Below are 19,566 nucleotides of genomic sequence, written 5' to 3'. Positions count from 1 at the left end.
TACTAAAAAAAAACATAAAGCTGAGCAGGCAAGACTTATCTAAATATGGTCGATTTGCATTTTGGAAGCATAGCATTTCATTTTCAATATTAAATTCTAAATTGACATACTCTAACGTGTGTGTGAAAGTTAAAAAAAAAACCTCGAAATCATTCCATTTTTAAATCCCTTTTTATTTAAAACTGAGCCAATGTATTTTGTTTTAACTTATTTCATGTGCGGGTATGCTTTTTATTTATTGAGAAAGTGATAAATAAATTGGTTGATTTCAAGATTTAAATGTAGATGTTATAGAATTTGAAATAGAATAGATACTACTTAGAAGACCTTGTGTGCGGACGGTTGTGGTTGCATTTTGTATGTACTTTCGGTATATCCACTTTTGTTATGTTAATAGTAGGCTCACCAAAATCGTCCAGTTCCATTTCCCTGATAGAATAATAAAATTTTTTATCCATTTGTTGCTATTGAAATAATCTACATATTTTTTATCATATGAAATTAATTCAACATTGATTTGTTATAAACTGATAATTAACATAGCTTTAACATTTTTATTTCTAACACCTACCTACATTATTTTATTACTAGCAAAATATTTAATTTAAATATAATTTACTATGGTTGTACTTAATATTAACAGGACAAGCTTTTTCTCTCATGATTAGGCGATAATTATTTCTTAAAAATTAAAAGTTTTAAATAATTAAGCATTATCGAGTTAGTTTTGGCATTATTCATCTAACATTTGCACAAAGGTGGTTAAATTGACTTGAAAACTTTTTACAACTTTCTCAGTCTATTTCTGGTCTGTCTAGTAATTAGTTATTAGTATTGTTAATTTGTTTTAGAAATCATCTGATCAAATCTTAATCCGCATTAGAACCCCGCATTCAGTTCTGCTAATCAATAACCCGTGCAATGCGACAAGATTTTCGCACTTTTCCACAATACTGTCATGCATTGTTTACGAAATGTCAAAAATGAAAATTTACAAAAAAATAGGTTAGGTACTTACGAATGACTTGTTAAATTTGGCTGGTGTTCCTCGGTTGATGTATTTTACTGCAGAATGATTTCACATGTCTCAAAATAATGTATAAAATGTATTAATAATGTAAAATTAAAACTAACTAGGTACTAGAATTTTGTTAGGTTCGAATTCATGTTTCAAATTTAGCACACGCACGCGCCTTTCATACGATTCTCATACAGACGCGTTCATATCTAGTCAAACTATGCAAATAAATTTGTTGAAATACAAAAAAAAATAGATTTACGAATGAGTCGTAGTTACTATAAATTGTATATGACTTCAATATTATTATTTTTTAAATAACACGATTTGTAATTTCTAAATACCAATTGTAACTCAACTTTAAAAAATATTTTTTTTTTTGCATAAAAGTGAACGCACCGATATGTTTTTATTCATGTTAATGAAAAAAGTTCATTTTCATTCTCTTAAAATTCGTATATTTTTCAATTTCGTATTAAATTTTTTTATTATTCTGCATGCACTTTACACTCATGACCTGTATTGTAACGCACCCACCAATAGTACTGTTGGTGTCCAGAGGCGGCATTCACCACTTTTATTAAGAGTGATCCCTTCGTATGTCTTAATTATTTAATTTTGATTCTGACCAGAATTTTATTATATATTAACTAAATTCTGATCAGAATCAAAACAGACCATATAAATGTGAAAAAAAAAACATAAAAAAGATAACGCAATAATATTTTGGCGCCAAATTCAAAGATCAGTGAGATGCCTCCTAATGTAAGAAATTCATTGTTGCTTCTATATTACTTTTTATTTCAGTATCATGATGAGCAATGCCTTTGTTGCCAACGTCGAGTTTAATATTTGAAAATATTGCGATAAATATTGCAATATCCATAAAAAACACTTCATTTGAAGTAAATTTTTATTTATACAAATTATTTATATTTAATACAACTAAGCATAATAGCTAAGGTTGGCCTTTTTCTTAGCCTGGACCTCCAGTATGGCGTCCATAAAGTCTTCGTGAGTGACGGCAGTTGCTGAACGTCGCAGCGCTATCATACCAGCTTCGACGCAGACCGCCTTGCACTGGGCGCCATTGAAATCGTCAGTCGAACGCGACAGCTCTTCGAAATTAACGTCTGGACTTACATTCATTTTACTGAAATCAGAAATGCTAATATGAATCTGCACTTTTTATGTACCAGTTACATTGTCGAGTTTCATTAAATGTTTTTAGTATCGTTACCTATGTGGTCTAGTAGTTTGCAGATTATGACTCTTTATTTTAATTCTGTTTTTGTAATGTTATGTTTTGTAATTTTGTATAGGGTCAAATATTTTTTATGTATATAACAACAACAAAGCAACTTCCTTGTTTCAAATTTGCGCCCAAAGTTCACGTTAATATTAACCCAAACACAAATCGATTTGACCATTGACAAAAACGTCAGTACTAAATTGTTGCAATTATACTGTGAATGTAAGCCTGAATCTTGCGTTTGCGTCGAGGTAAACGGCCACAATCATGTTTTGATATCTGGCTTCTAATAATTAAGTGGGCCATGTTCTTGTTTGACTATGTTCACCAAAAAATTAATTAATATATTACAAAGCATAGCTTGAATTCGTAAGCACATTCAATTCATGTTCTTATTTTTTCTGTTTATAAATAAGTTATAATTGATAAAAAAAACATTTGACATGAATTCAGATTTGTTCTTTTATATTTTTTTCTTATCATAAATTCATTACCGAGAATGGATCTGCATAATTCTAGCTCGGGCTTCTTCATTGGGATGAGGAAATTCGATTTTTCGGTCCAAACGTCCAGATCTGAGCAGGGCAGGGTCCAAAATGTCCACTCTATTGGTAGCTGCAATGACCTGTGAGGCGAATGGAGGTCTTATAAATGAAATGAATGGAGATCATATAAATAAAAACAGTTTAATGTAATCATCATAAGCACCACATTTATTTTTTCGCTGAGTAGACAACACACAATATGTCATCAGGAAATTCCAAGTTGTGATAAGAGTTTGCTGGTAGAGTCATATTGTTCTCTGCAATTCGAGAATCCTAAGTGTGCATTTTTAGCATTTTGAACCGACTTCAAAAAAGGAGGAGGTTCTCAATTCGACAGTATGTTTTTTTAATGTTTATGTGAAGTTATTCTAGGCCATATCCCTTGGGAGTGTAGGACATATTTCATTTTACATTTCATAAAAAAAGACATGATAATAATCAAGTTCAAAATTATGATCCAAATTTGTGCTCATGATTTACAGAATCCAAACCTAATTATTAGTATTTATATTTATTAATTATATGTATGTGTACTAATTATAGAGAATTTAATTTTGTTTAAGACTACTTACCATAAACACAGTCTTGAATTATTATAATCTATAAAAAAAATTATGCATTTGATGTATTTATACATCATTTACTAGTGTGTATTCCTTTATATAGTTATTAGTACTGGTGATGGTTACTGTTGTATTTGCAATTGACATATAATAACAAAACTAAAGTTATTTCAAGAACTAAATGAGTGCTTTACTTAGGTGTTAAATTAGTATAATATATTATAATTATGGTTACCTTGATGTCAGCAGTTGAGCTAAAACCATCAAGCTGGTTTAACAACTCCAACATAGTACGCTGCACCTCACGGTCTCCAGCCTTTTCTGAATCAAAACGCTTTGTACCAATGGCATCCAGTTCATCAATGAAGATGATTGCTGGTGCCTTCTCTTTAGCCAATGCAAAGGCGTCACGGACAAGCTTGGCACCATCACCTGAGCGTATGAGAGAGATATCATAAAATATGTCATACTCAGCATATTGGAGTGTCAACAAAAAAGAAATCTTTATTTTTTTAAATATATGTCATACCAATGAACATCTGCACAAGTTGTGGACCAGCCAGCTTCAAAAATGTAGACTTTGTTTGAGCAGCGCAAGCTCTCGCCAGCAATGTCTTCCCTGTACCAGGAGGTCCATATAAAAGAACTCCTTTGGGTGGATGGATGCCGAGATTCACAAATTTCTCCTTGTGTGTCATTGGCAACACTACAGCTTCAATTAATTCCTAAATAAAATAAAACAATTCAATTTCAATTACTTTAAATTTTTGGATTATTTTGGGGTTATGAAATTGTTTTCAATATTAACATGAATGAAGTTTAATTCTTGTACTATGTTTACAAGAATCAATATTTATTATTTTATTTAGATAAGACCATGATTTTTTTAAAACTGAAGAAATATTTCCTAAGCTAAGCAATACTTGTTTTTTAAAGATCATAGTTTGAAAATTGTCATACTTAAAGTAAATAGCAGAAGCATTAATAAATTTCCAATTAAATTAATCTGAGTTTCTACCTGTATCTGTTTATCCAGACCTCCAATATCTGAGTATTGTTCAGTTGGTCTCTCATCTACCTCCATTGCCTTTACTCTGGCGTCATACTCCGCTGGGAGCGTTTCTAAGATCAAATAAGAGTCTTTGTTGACTCCTACCAAGTCTCCTGGTTTGAGTTTCTCTGCATCTACCAAGCCGATAACGGGCAAGAAATATGTTTGACGGGTTGAAGTCTTGATTACAGCGCATTTCCCTTTACGCTGTGAGTCTAGGTCGACGACGGCGCCGTCTTCTTCCTCCTCTTGCGGATCCACGTCTAAAAGTTCAATGACGTTCGATACGAGATACGGTAGCGTCTTATTGACCTTGATTTTCTCCGTGTTTTCTTTAATTTTATCGTTTTGAGCCTGCAGCTCGTGCGAGATCCTCATCACTTCGCTCTTCATTATTTTGATTTCATTGTCCAAAAGTCGGGTTCGACTTACGATTTCATCGGTTGGCATGCGAAGAACTTCCTCACTGAGAGCTTCCTCGCCATCCTCCCAAATTGACTTGTCTTCTAATGTTGTGGCCATTGTATTATTATGATTTGTTTTTTCGTAGCAATCTTTTAAATTAAAAAGTTGTTGAACCCACACACATTTCACAACTCTAAAATGAATTGTCATTCCATTTCGATGTGACCAGCCTGATGTATTTTTTTTTCATTGTTTACGACATTGGTTACTCAACTTTCTAGTCGATCTGACCTTAGTTAAAATGTTCAGCTCTGTAATTATCAAAATTCACTTGTTTATCTAGCATAATTCTATTATTGCAATATATGTATGAACAAGCTAAGGACATACTGGGTTAAAATAAATATCACAACATGTACATATTCATTACATGCAGTATACACTAACCACGCTAAGATATATATACAGTCAGAATCATAATCCTTTAATTTAACGACTGTCAGAAAGACCTCTAATTGTACGGGAGTACCATACCATGTTTTACCATCAGTATTTATGTAATTTGAAACAGGAATTAGACGATCTTGGTCTTTATAGTTAAGTCTTCCCAGGTAGTTATTTCCTTAGAAATATTATATCTGCCTCCGTAATTTGAACATTAGCGTAGGCAAATCGCTCGAAACGAGTACACCGGTAACTTATCCCTGTGTGCTACAACTTCATGTTACCTATGACCGTAAACAATTGACAATTAACATTTGACATTTTGAATTATTTTGAATCTGACGTTTTGACTTGTTCCAATTTTGGTTGGGTTTGGTGATTTTGTTCTGTTGGGCTTAAAAGTAATATTTATATTTTATTATTATAAAAAAGTTTTAGTAATATATCACACGATAAATAACCATGGCGTTCTCCATGTTTCTTCGTACATCAGGTAACAGATTAATTAATATTGCATTTACATTATCATTACATAATAGGAATCTGAATCGTTTTTTTTTCGACGCCTGTAGATTTTCCACATGAACATTAAAATACTATGATAAGACCGGATTACTGTTTGAGTTCTTTAATCGCCCCAAGAGAAAAAAACACGTTTTGTATTTTGTATCTAATCTTAATGTTATTGTTTACATTTTACGTTCCATTTTAAGGTTGTGTTGGTGATTTTTAACTAAATTTAAAATATTTGAAAAGGAGTTATATTTTCTTCCAGTTTGTAATATAATTTAATATACAACAGAAGATAAAAAAAAACTATTTTCAATAAATAGTAAAAATATTTTAAACTACGAGCTAAAAAGCGTAATATTATTAATTTCTTCATTCTCATGTATTGTTATCCAAATTTTGAGACGTTTCAAGTAGGTTTTTAAATTAAAAGATAAATTTTCAAAATACTACCAAAACCCTGAGGAAGGGAAGATACATGAGTTTGAAGTATTATCATAGATAAGAGGTTGTTTCACTTTTGTAAACCTGACAGCAATCAATCAAAAATAATCACCTTTATATTTATTTACTCTACCAGCAGTCAGTACTTTGTATGAATCTAGCATAGAATAAAGTACTGTTAAACAAGTCTTAGCCTCATAATATATGCCACTACATGAGGTAAAAATTTGTAAAATTTAATATAACGGAAAAAAAAAAAATATTTGCCAAGTATTCATAATTATCTGTTGTACTAGTTGAATGTTCTAAAGCTAACTCTAGTTTGGAGTATGCAGTAATGTGGTTGTGCCCTTGGTACAGGTCACTCAGGTTCATGAATGATCGTAACCACTCACCATCAAATGAGCCATATAACTAGAAGGCAAAAAAAATATTAAAAAGAAGATATCTGGTGACCGTAACCCCACTCCAATAGTTCACTTCACCGTTGTTGAGAGTAGCTAATTTTGAATTGTGTGAATTTTTTATATGAGGTGCTACCAAAAAAATTTGTTAATATTACTAAAATACTAAATATTTTGATATATTAAGAGCTATTATATTTATTTTTGCTGTTTGGAACTATTTCTTTATATTAGTCATAACTATGTGAACAATAGGATAAATAGTGCATGCATAAGCAAAGTTATAATAGTAACTAAAGTAATAACTAAATGTGTCATTCATGTTTTAAGTGATTAAGGAATAAATAAAACTTTAACCTCAGTGCATATAATGTAAGTGCGAGTACCATACATTGTGGTCTTGTAATTTCCGCTCATTAGTTGTACTAATTGTGTTATCTTGATAGGGTGTATTATGAACATTGTGAAGTGCCATGTACGTTTTTTGGGCTGTTGGAGTCTTTTGTGGGGGTTTGGCAGTGGGACTAAAAACCACTATTCAACTTGGCTACTGCTTGTTGCCCATGGGATTATCTCGTCTTTACTCTTCTTGTTTTGCTACCTCCCAGATACAAAAAATTCCTGTCCTGGTGAGACTCGAAAGGTCTCCAGGCCACTAGTAAACCTTCAATCATAAAAAAAACACAAACAAATGAAAAGAACTACACTAAGTTATAAGGGGCTTACATTTATGCCACGAATCTCATTAAATGTCACAAAATTAAACCAAAATTTCTATAATAATTATAGAATAATAACGAGGCAAACTTATATCAATTAAGATACTCTGATTTCGTTCAGATGTTTAAGGTCTCTTCTTATCATTAAGTTGCGAGTTAACTATTCCATCCATGGCAATAAAATATAACTCAATCAATGTAATTGAACCAAGATAATAAAATTTCTATTTATTACAGGATGCCAAAGTCGAATGTTCACCCAACAAGCTATGAGGCTAGCGACCCAGCCAGCAATAACACAACGTATGATCTCCAGCTCATTGCCTGTTAGAAATATAATGAAGGATACTAAAACGACGCCCATATTGAATGCTGTGAGTAAAACGAACATTTTTGAGATTTAATAAGGTCACTTAAATATAGTTAATGCTGCCATCTAATGCCGACATCTTTTGCTTGTCACTTGTAGCAAGCTATTTTAAAGTATTAAGGTGATTTAGACCAATGAGTAGTAAATTAATTGTTGAAAAAACACATGTTTTCATTATACAAGTGCGAATTTGGTATGTGCGTCTGAATTATAATCAGAAGTGATTTAAATTGAATATTTAATATTACTAATTAATATTAGAAATTTTTTGTGAAAAAACTGCGCATCAACCTTCCTAAGTGCTTCAATACAATTGAGGTTAACTATCCGTATGTATTATTTAACAATATAAATGAATTTTTTTTTATTTAATATAATTCATACTAAATATTATTAAATTATTAACGTTAAATATGAATTATTAATTATTTAATATTAAAAAAAAAAGAAATAAATTTAATAAAAACTAGCGACCCGCCCTCGCTTCGCTTCGGAAACATTAAAACACACATGAAACCAAAAAAATAAATAAATAAAAAATTAAAAAAAGTAGCCTATGTTCATCAGGGACAATGTCGGCATCTAATGGAAAAAGAATTTTTCAAATCGGTCCAGTAGTTTCGGGGCCTATTCGAAACAAACAAACAAACAAATCTTTCCTCTTTATAATATTAGTATAGATAAAGTATAACTTCTTACGCGCGTACATATGTACACGCATCCTTTTTTTTTGTAACTTAAATTTCTAAATTTCTCTTCTCTGTTCACTTTCTACCTATATATGTTTTTCATTGTGGAAACATATTTGGTTATTGTTTTAGCTATTTTTGAAGTGAAACTTCTTTAGAATCGTTGGGTGTGATTTCCTACTCGATGAAACGAAAAAATGAAACCTGTAGTTAAAATATAAATTCACAGAGGGCGCTACCTCATACTATAAAAGATGATTTACAATCGTTTCTATTTAGTTTGTTATCAACAGACGTGGCTGCATGTAAATCCAACAATTCGAGAAAGTTTGGGATGGCCGAGTAATTGAAGCAGAAATTGGCAGTAGTCTTATTTAAAAAAAAAATGTTTCAGATTCGTTCATTCCGTACGTCTTGCGTGCGCCGGTCAGCGGAGAAGGTCGAGGACCACTCCAGGCTCTGGGTCATTGAGAAAGTGGTTTCTGCTGCACTGGTCCCATTGATTCCGTTAGCCCTCATGATGCCGAACAAACTATTCGACTCTCTCCTGGCGATACTGATCACCGCTCACAGTTTCTGGTACGTATTTTGTTTTTTATAAACACCCACATATTTATATAGGCTTATAAGATTGTTTTTAAGTTTTGTTAATGTATATTCTATTAATCTAATTTAGTATATATTACTCGTATTAAATTACTAGTATATATTACGACGTACTCTTTATACATCAATATAAAAAAAACAAGGAACTAAAGGGTATTTTCTTTTTTCAAATGAACCAGTTATAAATTTAACTGTCCTTTATTTAACAAAAATTTAAAAACACAAAAATGTTTGGTCTAAAACATCCGTTATTTATTAACCTAATCCCTTCACATCCCATCCCAGTTTTCCTATCCCCAGGGGCATGGAAGCTATGGTAGTGGAATACATCCGCGTCCTACTCTTCGGTCACGTGATACCGAAGATAATGATGCTATTAGTGTACTTCCTAACAGCCACCATGCTAGGGGGGCTGTTCTATCTGAACTTTAACGACATAGGCGTCAGCAGGGCGTTCTGGCGGATCTGGAAGAACATGAAATCCAAGAATGCTAAATAGGTTACAACATAAAACAATTTTTATCACAGAATTTTAGTGAATGAACAAGACTTGAATTAAAAACCCGATGTTTAATGTCAATATACTCTTAAAAACCTGCCAAGTGCTAGAGAGTTTTGTTCTGATACAGCATATTGTCAGTCCGTCTGGTTATATAACACGATCTGGTATTTTTACGGCAAAGCAGTGGTGCGTTTTGGTTTGTAGGGTGGGACAGTTGGTCTTTGATCGTGTGATGCTTCGTCTTGAAAAGTGATTCTCAAGAGCTGCTTTGGACAAAAAACCCATACCTATATCCCCATATATACCCATACCATATGAGACCTCCATAGCCAAATACTTTAAAATTAAAAATCTTATCTCTCTAGTATTTTTCCGATTTATTTTTCTATTTTTGCTCGTTACTCAGATAAGTGGACGTGCTCCGGCGTCTGTAAACATCAACAACTAAGATGTCCCCATTTAACTTGAGACACGAATTCTGACTTTTTTTATTGCTTAGGTCGGTAGACGATATCAAACATGCCACATGGTGTGAAGTGGATACCGGAGCCCATAGACATCTACAACGTAAATACCGCCACCTACGTTGAGATATAGTTCTAAGATCACAGTTTTTACAGTACAAGGGCTGCCTCGCCTTTCAAACCGAAACGCATTACTGTTTCACGACAGAAATAGGCAGGATGGTGGTAACTGCGGACTCGCAAGGCGTTCTACCATCAGTAATTTCGAAAAGAATAATTCTCAAGTTTTACAGTACAACGGTTGCCCCATCCTTCAAACTTTTTGCGGATTTTATTTGTATTACACGATATTTTCCCTTTACCGTGGAAGTCAATCGTGAAGATTTTTTACGTAGTTCATTACAAAAATCCGTACCTGTTGGCTGGAATCGAACATCGGCACATTCGCATCGCTCGATACGAATGCGCGGGGCGTCTTATCCTTTAGGCCAAGCCGACGGCGACTTTGCGGTTGATTAAGGTAGCCTAAGTGTGTAAGTGGTCAATACCGACCCTGCATTACGGTATACAGACTAACGTTTTTCGCCGACGTTTCAATATTGTTCTAACTACCGTCTAATTTAATAAAAATATATTTCTTGAAATTTAGGTTTCGCTGCAGGCAGAAATAATAAAATGTAAATAATTAAAGCGTAGAAATAGTTTTAATTAATTCATTTACCCAGTTTTAGTGTCAGTATTGTTATTATAATACTATTTTGTAGAAGTTAGTACGTTTGTAGATTATTTATGTATTTAAATGTATATTTTCCAGGGGCCTGGAAGCGATCGCGGTCGACTACGTGCGCGCTAGTATATTTGGTCCTATTTTACCCAAAATTGCCATAGGCCTGGTGTATCTCATCTCCATTGCAACACTGGGAGGCTTGTTTTACATCATCAGCCACGATGTCGGCATCGCCAACGGCATCAGACAGTTCTGGGCCATCAAATCGGACGCACAGAAGTCATAAGTTCCTTTTTTTTGTCGTTTTACGGAATGGTAAAAGAATAATAATCGAAATCGCCTATACTATCCGCTTATTGAGTTTTTAATTGGAAGGTGGTGACGCAGCAACCGTCCTTGTCGCACTCGCGATCGAACGGTAACATAGAGCTGATGCTGAGATCTGAACTGAAAATTTCTGTTTAGTAACATTGTTTAGTGTCAAAATGGGAGAAGGTTGACGACAACAGCAAACTGAAGTTTTCAATCCGTATTTTGGTAACGGCTTCACGTATAATTGTTTGCTTAATATATTTTTGGTTTTTATTAGTGACATAAAACTAAAGTTGACGTTAGCAAAGTTTCTTCGTCTTCTGTTTTAGAAAATCTGGTAATTTCTTAACTTGAGAACATAATGATTTTAGTCGTTTTTTATTTTGAAAAAACAACATCTGTTCATATGCGAAAGCAAAATAAAGAAAAATTAGTAAAATCATACATTTAAAAATACCAATAAAACTTGGATTGCTTTTATTGTTGGCAACACACTCTCAATGTAGGGCAATGTATAATCAGGAAATAAAAAGAAATAAAATCATTTTATTTGATTAGCTCGGTTATTTTAAAATGTAACGTCCCTTTTAATAAATTATGAGCTTATTTTAAGTGACAAGAATCACTATAAAATTATACAGTTGTTACGTTAATTTTTAAGGATTTTTTCCCCCCTTTTTTAATTCATTTTACAAAGATGAAAAATTCAGCATAGCTGCTAGTTACGGTTTCTACGACGTGAGTGAATTTAAATTTATTTCAAAACGCTGCGTAGATGTGATTGAACAGTAAGCAATAATTGCTGAATGAAATCTATTGATAGTTCAGTTCTAACTTGTACGTTAGGCAAAGTTTTTTATTTTCTTTTATTCCCGTCCTTTGTTTAATGAAATTATTAATTTTAAAGTTAATTTTAGATATTGCCAGGCAATAAATGTTACCACGCTTAAAAAATTTAAACTACCACTTGATTAAAACTTACGATCTCCCAACTTCTCGAGTAGTTTTAACTGTTTATTTTTTAGGTGCTATTTTGACCGTTTGACGATTTTTTTTTAATTCGATATTTTGACCGCGAGACCATTCCGTACATTTTGTTTGACTTCGAACACGTTTCGAGATTTAATTGACATTGTACTTAATAAAATTATTCTATAAATGCACGTTTTATTGAAATGATAATCATAAAAATTCATTCATGTATTTTCCTCCCGATCCGTGTTGTGGACACATTTTAATGTGGAGTAATTTATTATTAGTAATAAAACAAGTTTAAATGTTTTTTTGTTGTTGTTTTATTTAACCAAATATGGTAACCAAGTATAGTATGTTACATTACATTCCTAGTGTTGTATGAAAATGCTGACAATGCCAAAACGTTGACTGGCCAGTCAGTCCATTCTTCGGTACAAGATGTACCCCTATTGCATATCTGAAAAATTAAACATGTGATAAAAAAAATACATTACAATTTCAATTTTCTATTTCGAATATACTTAACCAAGTTTAGTTTAAAGATCAAAAAGATTTTTTTAAGCAATTTCCACGAAATACCGTATAACAGTACGCAACAATAAATTTGTGTAGTATAAATCTTGGAATAAACTGATAAATGTTTATAAGATATTAATTATATAACAGTATTATAAATACAACCTTACGTTATAATTAAGAAATAAAAGAAAAAATATTTTAGCGGAGTCATAGACTGGAAAAACGACATGGCAGTTTTTTTTTTTAAATTAAGTTTAATAAATATTCATGGTTTGTTTGCATTTATTGAATAATATCCCCTCAATCATCAGTAGAGAATATTGCAAAAAATAAATCTACTTTATTTAGGAATAGTCTTTGGTGATGAAGGTAATTTTTTTTTTGTACTCTGGACAATGTGATTGCAAAGTTTTATAATCAGGTTTTTTAAAAGAATGCCATAAAGCTGTTTTAATTACGTTATGAAACTTTAATCATGCAATTACTTCGTTAACAGCAAATTATTCAATAGCGGTGCAATAAGGTTCAATTTGCTGTAGCGATATAAATAGTAATGGTGTTACCTGAGTTAAAGTTGGGTAAAAAAAAAGACAAAAAACAATTATTTAAATAAACTTTGTAATATTCATTTTGCATAAAATATAATATTTACAAGTCTCAATAACACAGTTTCACAGTAATAATAACAATTTTAATATTACATTAGTAAAATTCGTTTGATTGCCGCGTGTAAGTAGGTACGTATTTAGAAAAAATAGAATGCGTTATTTTATTTAAAACTAGTGAAATCCGTTCGTCCTCTGTCTCTGACGCATGTATGACACACAAGCGCTTTCAAACTACACCCGCACCATCTGTCAATGAATAAGGCAGCAAAAACACGCAAGTTCCCAGTCATACCACAGATAATCTGTGTTTCTATGATCTGTGAGTCATACCATCCTACAGTACAGATCGTAAACGAACAAACACAAATATTAATATATTTTTTATTAGATTTGAGCTATGATAATTTCCATAAATCCTGTTTACCATGTACCATTGTACCAAAATACTTTTTTTTTTATTGCCCTTGCAGACAGATTAGCATACGGCCCACCAGATGGTGAGTGGTTACCGTCGCCCATGGACCTCAGCAATGCCAGGGGCAGAGCCAAGTCGCGGCCTACCTATGCGAATTCTTCCTCCACTTTGAGACACGAGATTGGATAGTTTTAATACTGTTCTAAGCTTAAAATCAAAATCAACTTATCTACCATTAATTATCTTTCGATTGGATCAACATAAATACTGAAAAAAATTCTACGGTGATCGAGGCAGAGTATGAATAGAATTTGTAAGACTTTACATTTTTTTACTGAAATATAAGCGTATTTACTTAATTTAGTTCGGATTTTCAATTCAAACCCTATTCGGTTCACTGCGTTTCGTATGTCAATTGTTGTGAGTACCTGTAAATTAATTGGCTTTATGTTGCACTAATCGTTTGTCAGAAAATATTTTTTTTATATCCGGTTCTTAATTTAATAACCTATTAACTTAATACGTCACGCAGAAGAGATAACGCCTGACATTAATTAAAATTGAGCTAGATATAAATTATTATTGTGTATTATTACAAGTAACGACTAAAACAATGAGTTTTATCACGATCGGACCTTGTTCGGTTACTTGATTTGTCTATGGTTAAAAATTGCGCTATCTACATTGTTTATGGTAGGAGCAGGTCACGTCCGCACGTGTTGTCTGTGGAATATATCGAGGGCCTCCCACTGCTTCGTGTGGAGAAGTATGTGTGGACGCCTCGATCTCATGTACTCCACCGCTTCGTGGGGTGACCAACCGTTTTTCTGGAAGTGGAAACCGGCTATCAGTTATGTCATAAGCACGTATAGTTTTTTATTGTAGAAGGTGGTCTGAGGTAGAAGTATTGGTTTTGCCGCACACGGGTTGTCCCTTAAAACACTACTGTGCACAATAGTCTACTACCGCTGTGTCAGTAGAAATGACTACAATCAGGTCGTAGGTAGCACCCCTAGATTTGGTATGAAATGTTAGGACAACGGCAAGTTTTTTAATACGTACTCAAGCATTCTAGGGTTAGGCAGGGACTTGGCTGCGTCCCTGTCATTACTGTCGTGACCACTTACTATGGAAATAAAGAGATCTAATAATTTCAAATTACAGCAAGGAGACTGTAACTCTAACAGAGAAATTTGCAAAATATCTTTGTTACATAGCATGCATCAGAAAGGAAACCAATCAATCCAGCAAGATACGCGTATCAGAGCGTCCTTGAGTTACGAGGACCCTGGAACGGAGACATGGCGCTAGGCAGACCACTATGTCGATAGATGGATAACATGCAAACACAATTGGATGCGTGTGTTTTAAATTGATGCGAATAGAGAAGAGACTTATTTTATAATTATAACTTATAACATTAACATTTAATTGACTTACTTTATATTTAAAAAATAAACATTTTTAAGCAACATAATATTTAAATAACAAACTCACACCGCACCCTACACGTGTATTGTCGAACTCAAAATATGGTGTAGCGATGATTATGAAGTTTGCAGATGCCGTCAGAAGGACTCACCATCATAAGGTAGCAGCCCACGAGCGTGGCGCTCCTCGTCCTACCCGCCTTACAGTGAACGTATACGGTGCCGGTGTTGATCTGCCCCACGTCGGCAGGGACTCCCGAAAGTTTGTTGTCCAATGGCAGGAATCTGGAAGGGCCAGAAGTGTTCCATATTCACAAACGTCATGATTTGCCTAAAAGCGCTTCTGTTAACACCTTTGCCGTTTCTGTGTGTCGTGTAAATCTATACTAAGCTAATCAACCTGTAATTAAATTTAAGCTAACTACTCTGTAATTTTAACATAATCTGTCTCTTATAAAAAATTTACGAGGGAGAAATTCCCGCTTCTTCATATTATTATTAATTTTACTACCAACTTTCTTGCTTCTTTACTTCATTATTTTATCAAAATACAAAATTCAAACATCTCTAAAAAAACTATTGTACAAATATAGAATAAAGTTTCGTAAGCAACAAAACGGGTTTTTATTGTATCATCAGATTTTAAAAGTCGTCGTGGCCTAAAGGTTATTACGTCCGGTGCATTCGTATCTAGCCATGCACCGGTGTTCGAATCCCGCCGGCGGGTACCAATTTTTCTAATGAAATACTTAACAAATGTTCACGATTAACTTCCACGGTGAAGGAATAACATCGTGTAATAAAACCAAACTCGCAAAATTATGTATAATTTGCGTAATTACTGGTGGTAGGACGTCTTGTGAGTTCGCACGGGTAGGTACCATCACCCTGTCTATTTCTGCCGTGAAGCAGTAATGCGTTTCGATTTGAAGAGTAGGGCATCCGTTGTAACTATAATAAGACCTTGAACTCTTATCTCAAGGTGGGTGGCGGCATTTAAGTTGTAGACGTCTATGGGCTCCGGTAACCACTTAACACCAGGAGGGACGTGGGCTCGTCCACCCATCTAAGCAATAAAAAAAAATATATACAGCTTCCGTATGCCTTTTTGCAGGGGGGTACCTACATAATTGTTACATTTAACAAATAATTTTAAGAAAGCTTCTATTATTCTAAAAATATTCCTACATATAGTATTATGTTCTGTTGAAATCGTAGGACCGAAAAGTATGGATTTTATAGAGACACCATTAAGAATCTTACCTGTTTATAAACACGACTCCTTCGAATAATTTGTCTTGATTGGGGGCCTCAAAAATATCTGTTGTGGCCAACTGTAGGAATTCCACTTTGTGTTCTCGCCATCTCTGTGATCGAGTCAAGTATCGGCAATTAGGAATACTGTGTCAACAGTTCGAAATAGGACACCATCAATCTACAATCCTATGTAGTGTTGTGGTACCATAAAGCTGTTTCAGTTAGTTATTAGGGTACATTTGAAAAGTGTCTTAAAGTCTTACGAAGAGTGATGACCACTTTAAGTTGGTTGAAAAAGATAAGTCGGTACCAACAAATACGGGCATGTTTACCAGCAACATAGAGGAGCTTGAACAACATCTGAAACTATATTTAAATTTTCACACGAATAAAAAATATTTTAGACAATTTCATTCCCGATATAGGACGATCAAGATAGATGTTTTTAGATATTTACATATTTAAATTGTATTGTGTGTTCTGGAGCGTGAGATGTTATCGAAACATGACCCATCTGAAAGTCACATAGAGTGCATCTAAAAATAGCAAAGTCTCTATTAAAAACATATTTTCAAGTTTCTTCTTGTTCAAGTATTTTTTATTATATTTACTGATTTAATAATATTTTGTTAAATTTGTGTCATGTATATATTATATATATTTACTATGCAACTTTACAATTTTGATTCTCAATTTCATACATTACTACTACAAACACTACTACTTCCTCAGAGCAGTGACCCAAACTGGGTCTTTGCCTCCAATATGAAGAGATGCCATTCCTTGTTATTCTGGACTATTTCCTGTGCTAGGTAGCTAGGAGTCTTTATTTTATTACTATTTTACTGGTGGTAGGACCTCTTGTGAGTCTGTGCGGGTAAGTATCACTGCCTTACCTATTTCTGCCGTGAAGCAGTAATGCGTTTCGTCTGAAGGGCAGGTCAGCCCTTGTAACTATACTGAGATTTTAGAACTTATATCTCAAGGTGGGTGGCGCATTTACGTTGTAGATGTATATGGGCTCCAGTAACCACTTAACACCAGTTGGACTGTGAGCTCATCCAACCAAATAAGCAATAAAAAAATAAATAAAAAATATTATTATATTAATTTTCATTTTGATATAGTGTTTTTAAATTTTCAAACTTTAATTGCAATATATTTTGTATAGCTATGCAACTATTTTCAAGATAGGACTGAATTAAATAATTGATTTAAGGCTTACAGGTCTATAGTTTGAAACCCCAAGAAAACTACACACAAATAGGTTTATGCTACCTGTTTATAAGGGATTTATAAATTAAGTAGGTTCAGCGGAGTGGTGGTACCTACCCATTTGGGTTTGAAATATATCTTACAACTAATAATGTTACCTCTGCATCATTAGAGAACAATTGTAGCTCATATGTCTCATTCATTGAGACAACTCCTTTCACATTCTCCTCTTCTTTTAACTGCAATAAAAACCAAATATATATTGATATCCACTAAATTGACAATTAACTAGGAACCGAGCGATCTACTAATCATAACAACTTTTTGGACTTTAAAATTCTATGATTATTGTACAGTTCATCTGGTTACTGGAGTCTTTAGGCAACTTAATACTATTGCCAGTCCCTTGAAACATGGTATCCATCTATTTGTACTAATAAAGTCAGTTTATGAAAGGAATCAAATAAAAACTTTTAGACAGAACAATGTCAGGATCTTTTTTTACGTTCTAAGAATTATTAATAAACACAGGATGTAATAAAGTATTTAATAGTGGTATTAAAATATATTGTTTACATATAAAATCCAAGTGAATTATTTTTCATCATCAACTGGGTCAACAAGAATATTAAATATACTTTACCGGGTTAGTTTGTGTAAATACCAAGCTTAAAACATTCAGAGTTTATTTATAATCACTGAATAAATAAGTAGTTTTTTTTTTGGTGGCATTAAGGTTACTCAAATATTTGTACCTGTTTTGTCATTCCTTGAAAGGGCAGGGCTCCTAGGATAACCGTGTCATCGATTCTGTCATACCAGCGTCTACTGGTCACCTTCTCCATGAAGACATTGTACAAAAGGGTTGGGTAGAATGTAACTCTCGCGAACATTGCCGTACTCTGCCGGATTTACCGTTTTATTAATATGTAAGCAGCCGCGTCACGCACCGCAGCAATGAGCAGTGATTATAGGATGAACGTACCATGGTGAAAGTTTTGTTTTCGTGGTGGGGATTGAATTAATTTTCTTTGAGTTTAACAGAATCGTTTTAATTTTAGGGCCTTTTCAAACTTGTGACATTGACATTGACATTCACACTTAATAAATTTGACAGATAAACATGAATCATACCTATTCACCGCTGAGTGCCTAAAAAATACGATACCGATAGTTTTATAAAACCTGAAAAAAGAGCCGTTGTATTATTATATTAATTTTTTATTGTCACTGATCTTTTAACTTCCTGACACTGGCAGAGTTGGGCTTGGAAGGACATAAAAACGCCTATACAAAAAAATATAAATTACACTTTTAGATGGAATAAAAACACTTTATATTATTGAATCTCAACTGATATACAATATTTTTACACAATAAAGCACAAATTCGATTTAGGAGGTCTAAATTTTAATTAATTTTAATTAATTAAAACCATAGGTACTATATACGCTAATTTCGGTTAAATAGCAATAATTTTGTAACTTCTATATATATTTCCGAAAATTTGCTCCAATAAATTGTAAAGGCGTTTCTTAATGTTATAATATAATGTTACGAATTTTATCTGTCTAGCTTTTGAACAGATGGCTAGGAATCAGAAAGAAATATTATTGATGGAATGATCTATTGTTCTCGCATATTTACTAACATATTTTCTATTTCTGTCGCCGGTAAGTTAAGTTTCAGTTTATAGCGGGTCGGTCATTAAACAATCGAACCGTGCGTCAAGGCGGCTTAAAGTAATCACCTTATATGACCCCTATGACGAGCGCATAGCTCATTTGGTGTTAAATTGCTACTGGAAAGTACTGGAAACCAATACATTTATGTGAGAATGTTTTAAACTCTGTCACCGACCATGATAATTATGGTCGAAATTTTATTGTTTTGTATAACGACTACCCTACTCCTTAATCCGGAACGCCTGACGCTTCCAGCAATTTTAGAATATCGGCAGACGGGAATCGGATTGGTCGAATCGGACGAGCACACAACTAAAATAATAATATTATTATTACGCGAATTTATAATTTTTTATTACACGACGTTATTTGTTCATCATGGAAATCAGCCGTGGATACGTATCCAAGTACGTATTTAGTTACAAAAATCGGTACCT

The 19,566-nt window shown here is 33.3% G+C and overlaps 4 protein-coding genes across 5 annotated transcripts in view; 1 reads left to right on the top strand and 3 right to left on the bottom strand.

The window, feature by feature from the left end:
• TTLL5 (Tubulin tyrosine ligase-like 5) overlaps positions 1-1,160 on the bottom strand; it is a 36,066-nt gene extending 34,906 nt beyond the window's left edge. The window contains exons 1-2 of one of the 2 annotated variants that reach the window (XM_028185374.2): positions 1,019-1,157; positions 328-429 (exon numbers count right to left, since the gene is read on the bottom strand). In XM_028185374.2, coding sequence (XP_028041175.2) covers positions 328-425 — 98 coding nt within the window. In that variant the 5' untranslated portion in view covers positions 426-429; positions 1,019-1,157. Of the gene's footprint in view, positions 1-327; positions 430-1,018 lie in introns of both variants that reach the window. The other variant, XM_028185376.2, reaches the window with a different exon arrangement.
• A 757-nt stretch (positions 1,161-1,917) lies between these two features.
• Rpt5 (26S proteasome regulatory subunit Rpt5) lies at positions 1,918-5,066 on the bottom strand. The gene is made up of 5 exons (XM_028185396.2): positions 4,397-5,066; positions 3,908-4,103; positions 3,614-3,810; positions 2,765-2,895; positions 1,918-2,171 (listed from the first exon to the last, which is right to left on the bottom strand). The coding sequence occupies exons 1-5, from the start codon at positions 5,042-5,044 to the stop codon at positions 1,964-1,966; spliced, it is 1,380 nt and encodes a 459-aa protein (XP_028041197.2). The 5' UTR covers positions 5,045-5,066; the 3' UTR covers positions 1,918-1,963.
• Positions 5,067-5,580: 514 nt separating this feature from the next.
• SdhD (succinate dehydrogenase, subunit D) lies at positions 5,581-12,306 on the top strand. Its single transcript, XM_028185388.2, has 4 exons — positions 5,581-5,771; positions 7,593-7,729; positions 8,809-8,993; positions 10,801-12,306. The coding sequence occupies exons 1-4, from the start codon at positions 5,741-5,743 to the stop codon at positions 10,997-10,999; spliced, it is 552 nt and encodes a 183-aa protein (XP_028041189.2). The 5' UTR covers positions 5,581-5,740; the 3' UTR covers positions 11,000-12,306.
• An 817-nt stretch (positions 12,307-13,123) lies between these two features.
• On the bottom strand, positions 13,124-18,538 carry PTPMT1 (protein tyrosine phosphatase, mitochondrial 1). The gene is made up of 6 exons (XM_028185373.2): positions 18,430-18,538; positions 18,200-18,346; positions 17,603-17,683; positions 16,236-16,339; positions 15,125-15,257; positions 13,124-14,369 (listed from the first exon to the last, which is right to left on the bottom strand). The coding sequence occupies exons 1-6, from the start codon at positions 18,430-18,432 to the stop codon at positions 14,247-14,249; spliced, it is 591 nt and encodes a 196-aa protein (XP_028041174.1). The 5' UTR covers positions 18,433-18,538; the 3' UTR covers positions 13,124-14,246.
• Positions 18,539-19,566: the final 1,028 nt, after the last annotated feature.

Source organism: Bombyx mandarina, chromosome 25 (assembly GCF_030267445.1).
Source record: "Bombyx mandarina strain Sakado chromosome 25, ASM3026744v2".
NCBI classification, from domain to species: Eukaryota; Metazoa; Arthropoda; class Insecta; order Lepidoptera; family Bombycidae; genus Bombyx; species Bombyx mandarina.
Note: the sequence above shows the minus strand (reverse complement) of the source record. Positions and strands in the feature narration are given on the sequence as shown.

Excerpts from the sequence above, each read along its gene's own strand:
- Rpt5 (XM_028185396.2), bottom strand. The coding sequence starts at position 5,044 with ATGACAATTCATTTTAGAGTTGTGAAATGTGTGTGGGTTCAACAACTT. Across the intron at positions 4,104-4,396 it reads GTCTGGATAAACAGATACAG|GAATTAATTGAAGCTGTAGT; the intron begins GTAGAAACTCAG and ends TATTTTATTTAG. Across the intron at positions 2,172-2,764 it reads ATTATGCAGATCCATTCTCG|TAAAATGAATGTAAGTCCAG; the intron begins GTAATGAATTTA and ends TTCTGATTTCAG.
- SdhD (XM_028185388.2), top strand. The coding sequence starts at position 5,741 with ATGGCGTTCTCCATGTTTCTTCGTACATCAG. Across the intron at positions 7,730-8,808 it reads CGACGCCCATATTGAATGCT|ATTCGTTCATTCCGTACGTC; the intron begins GTGAGTAAAACG and ends AAAATGTTTCAG. Across the intron at positions 8,994-10,800 it reads ATCACCGCTCACAGTTTCTG|GGGCCTGGAAGCGATCGCGG; the intron begins GTACGTATTTTG and ends TATATTTTCCAG.
- PTPMT1 (XM_028185373.2), bottom strand. Across the intron at positions 17,684-18,199 it reads TTCAAGGAATGACAAAACAG|TTAAAAGAAGAGGAGAATGT; the intron begins GTACAAATATTT and ends TTTTTATTGCAG. Across the intron at positions 15,258-16,235 it reads GGAGTCGTGTTTATAAACAG|ATTCCTGCCATTGGACAACA; the intron begins GTAAGATTCTTA and ends TGGCCCTTCCAG.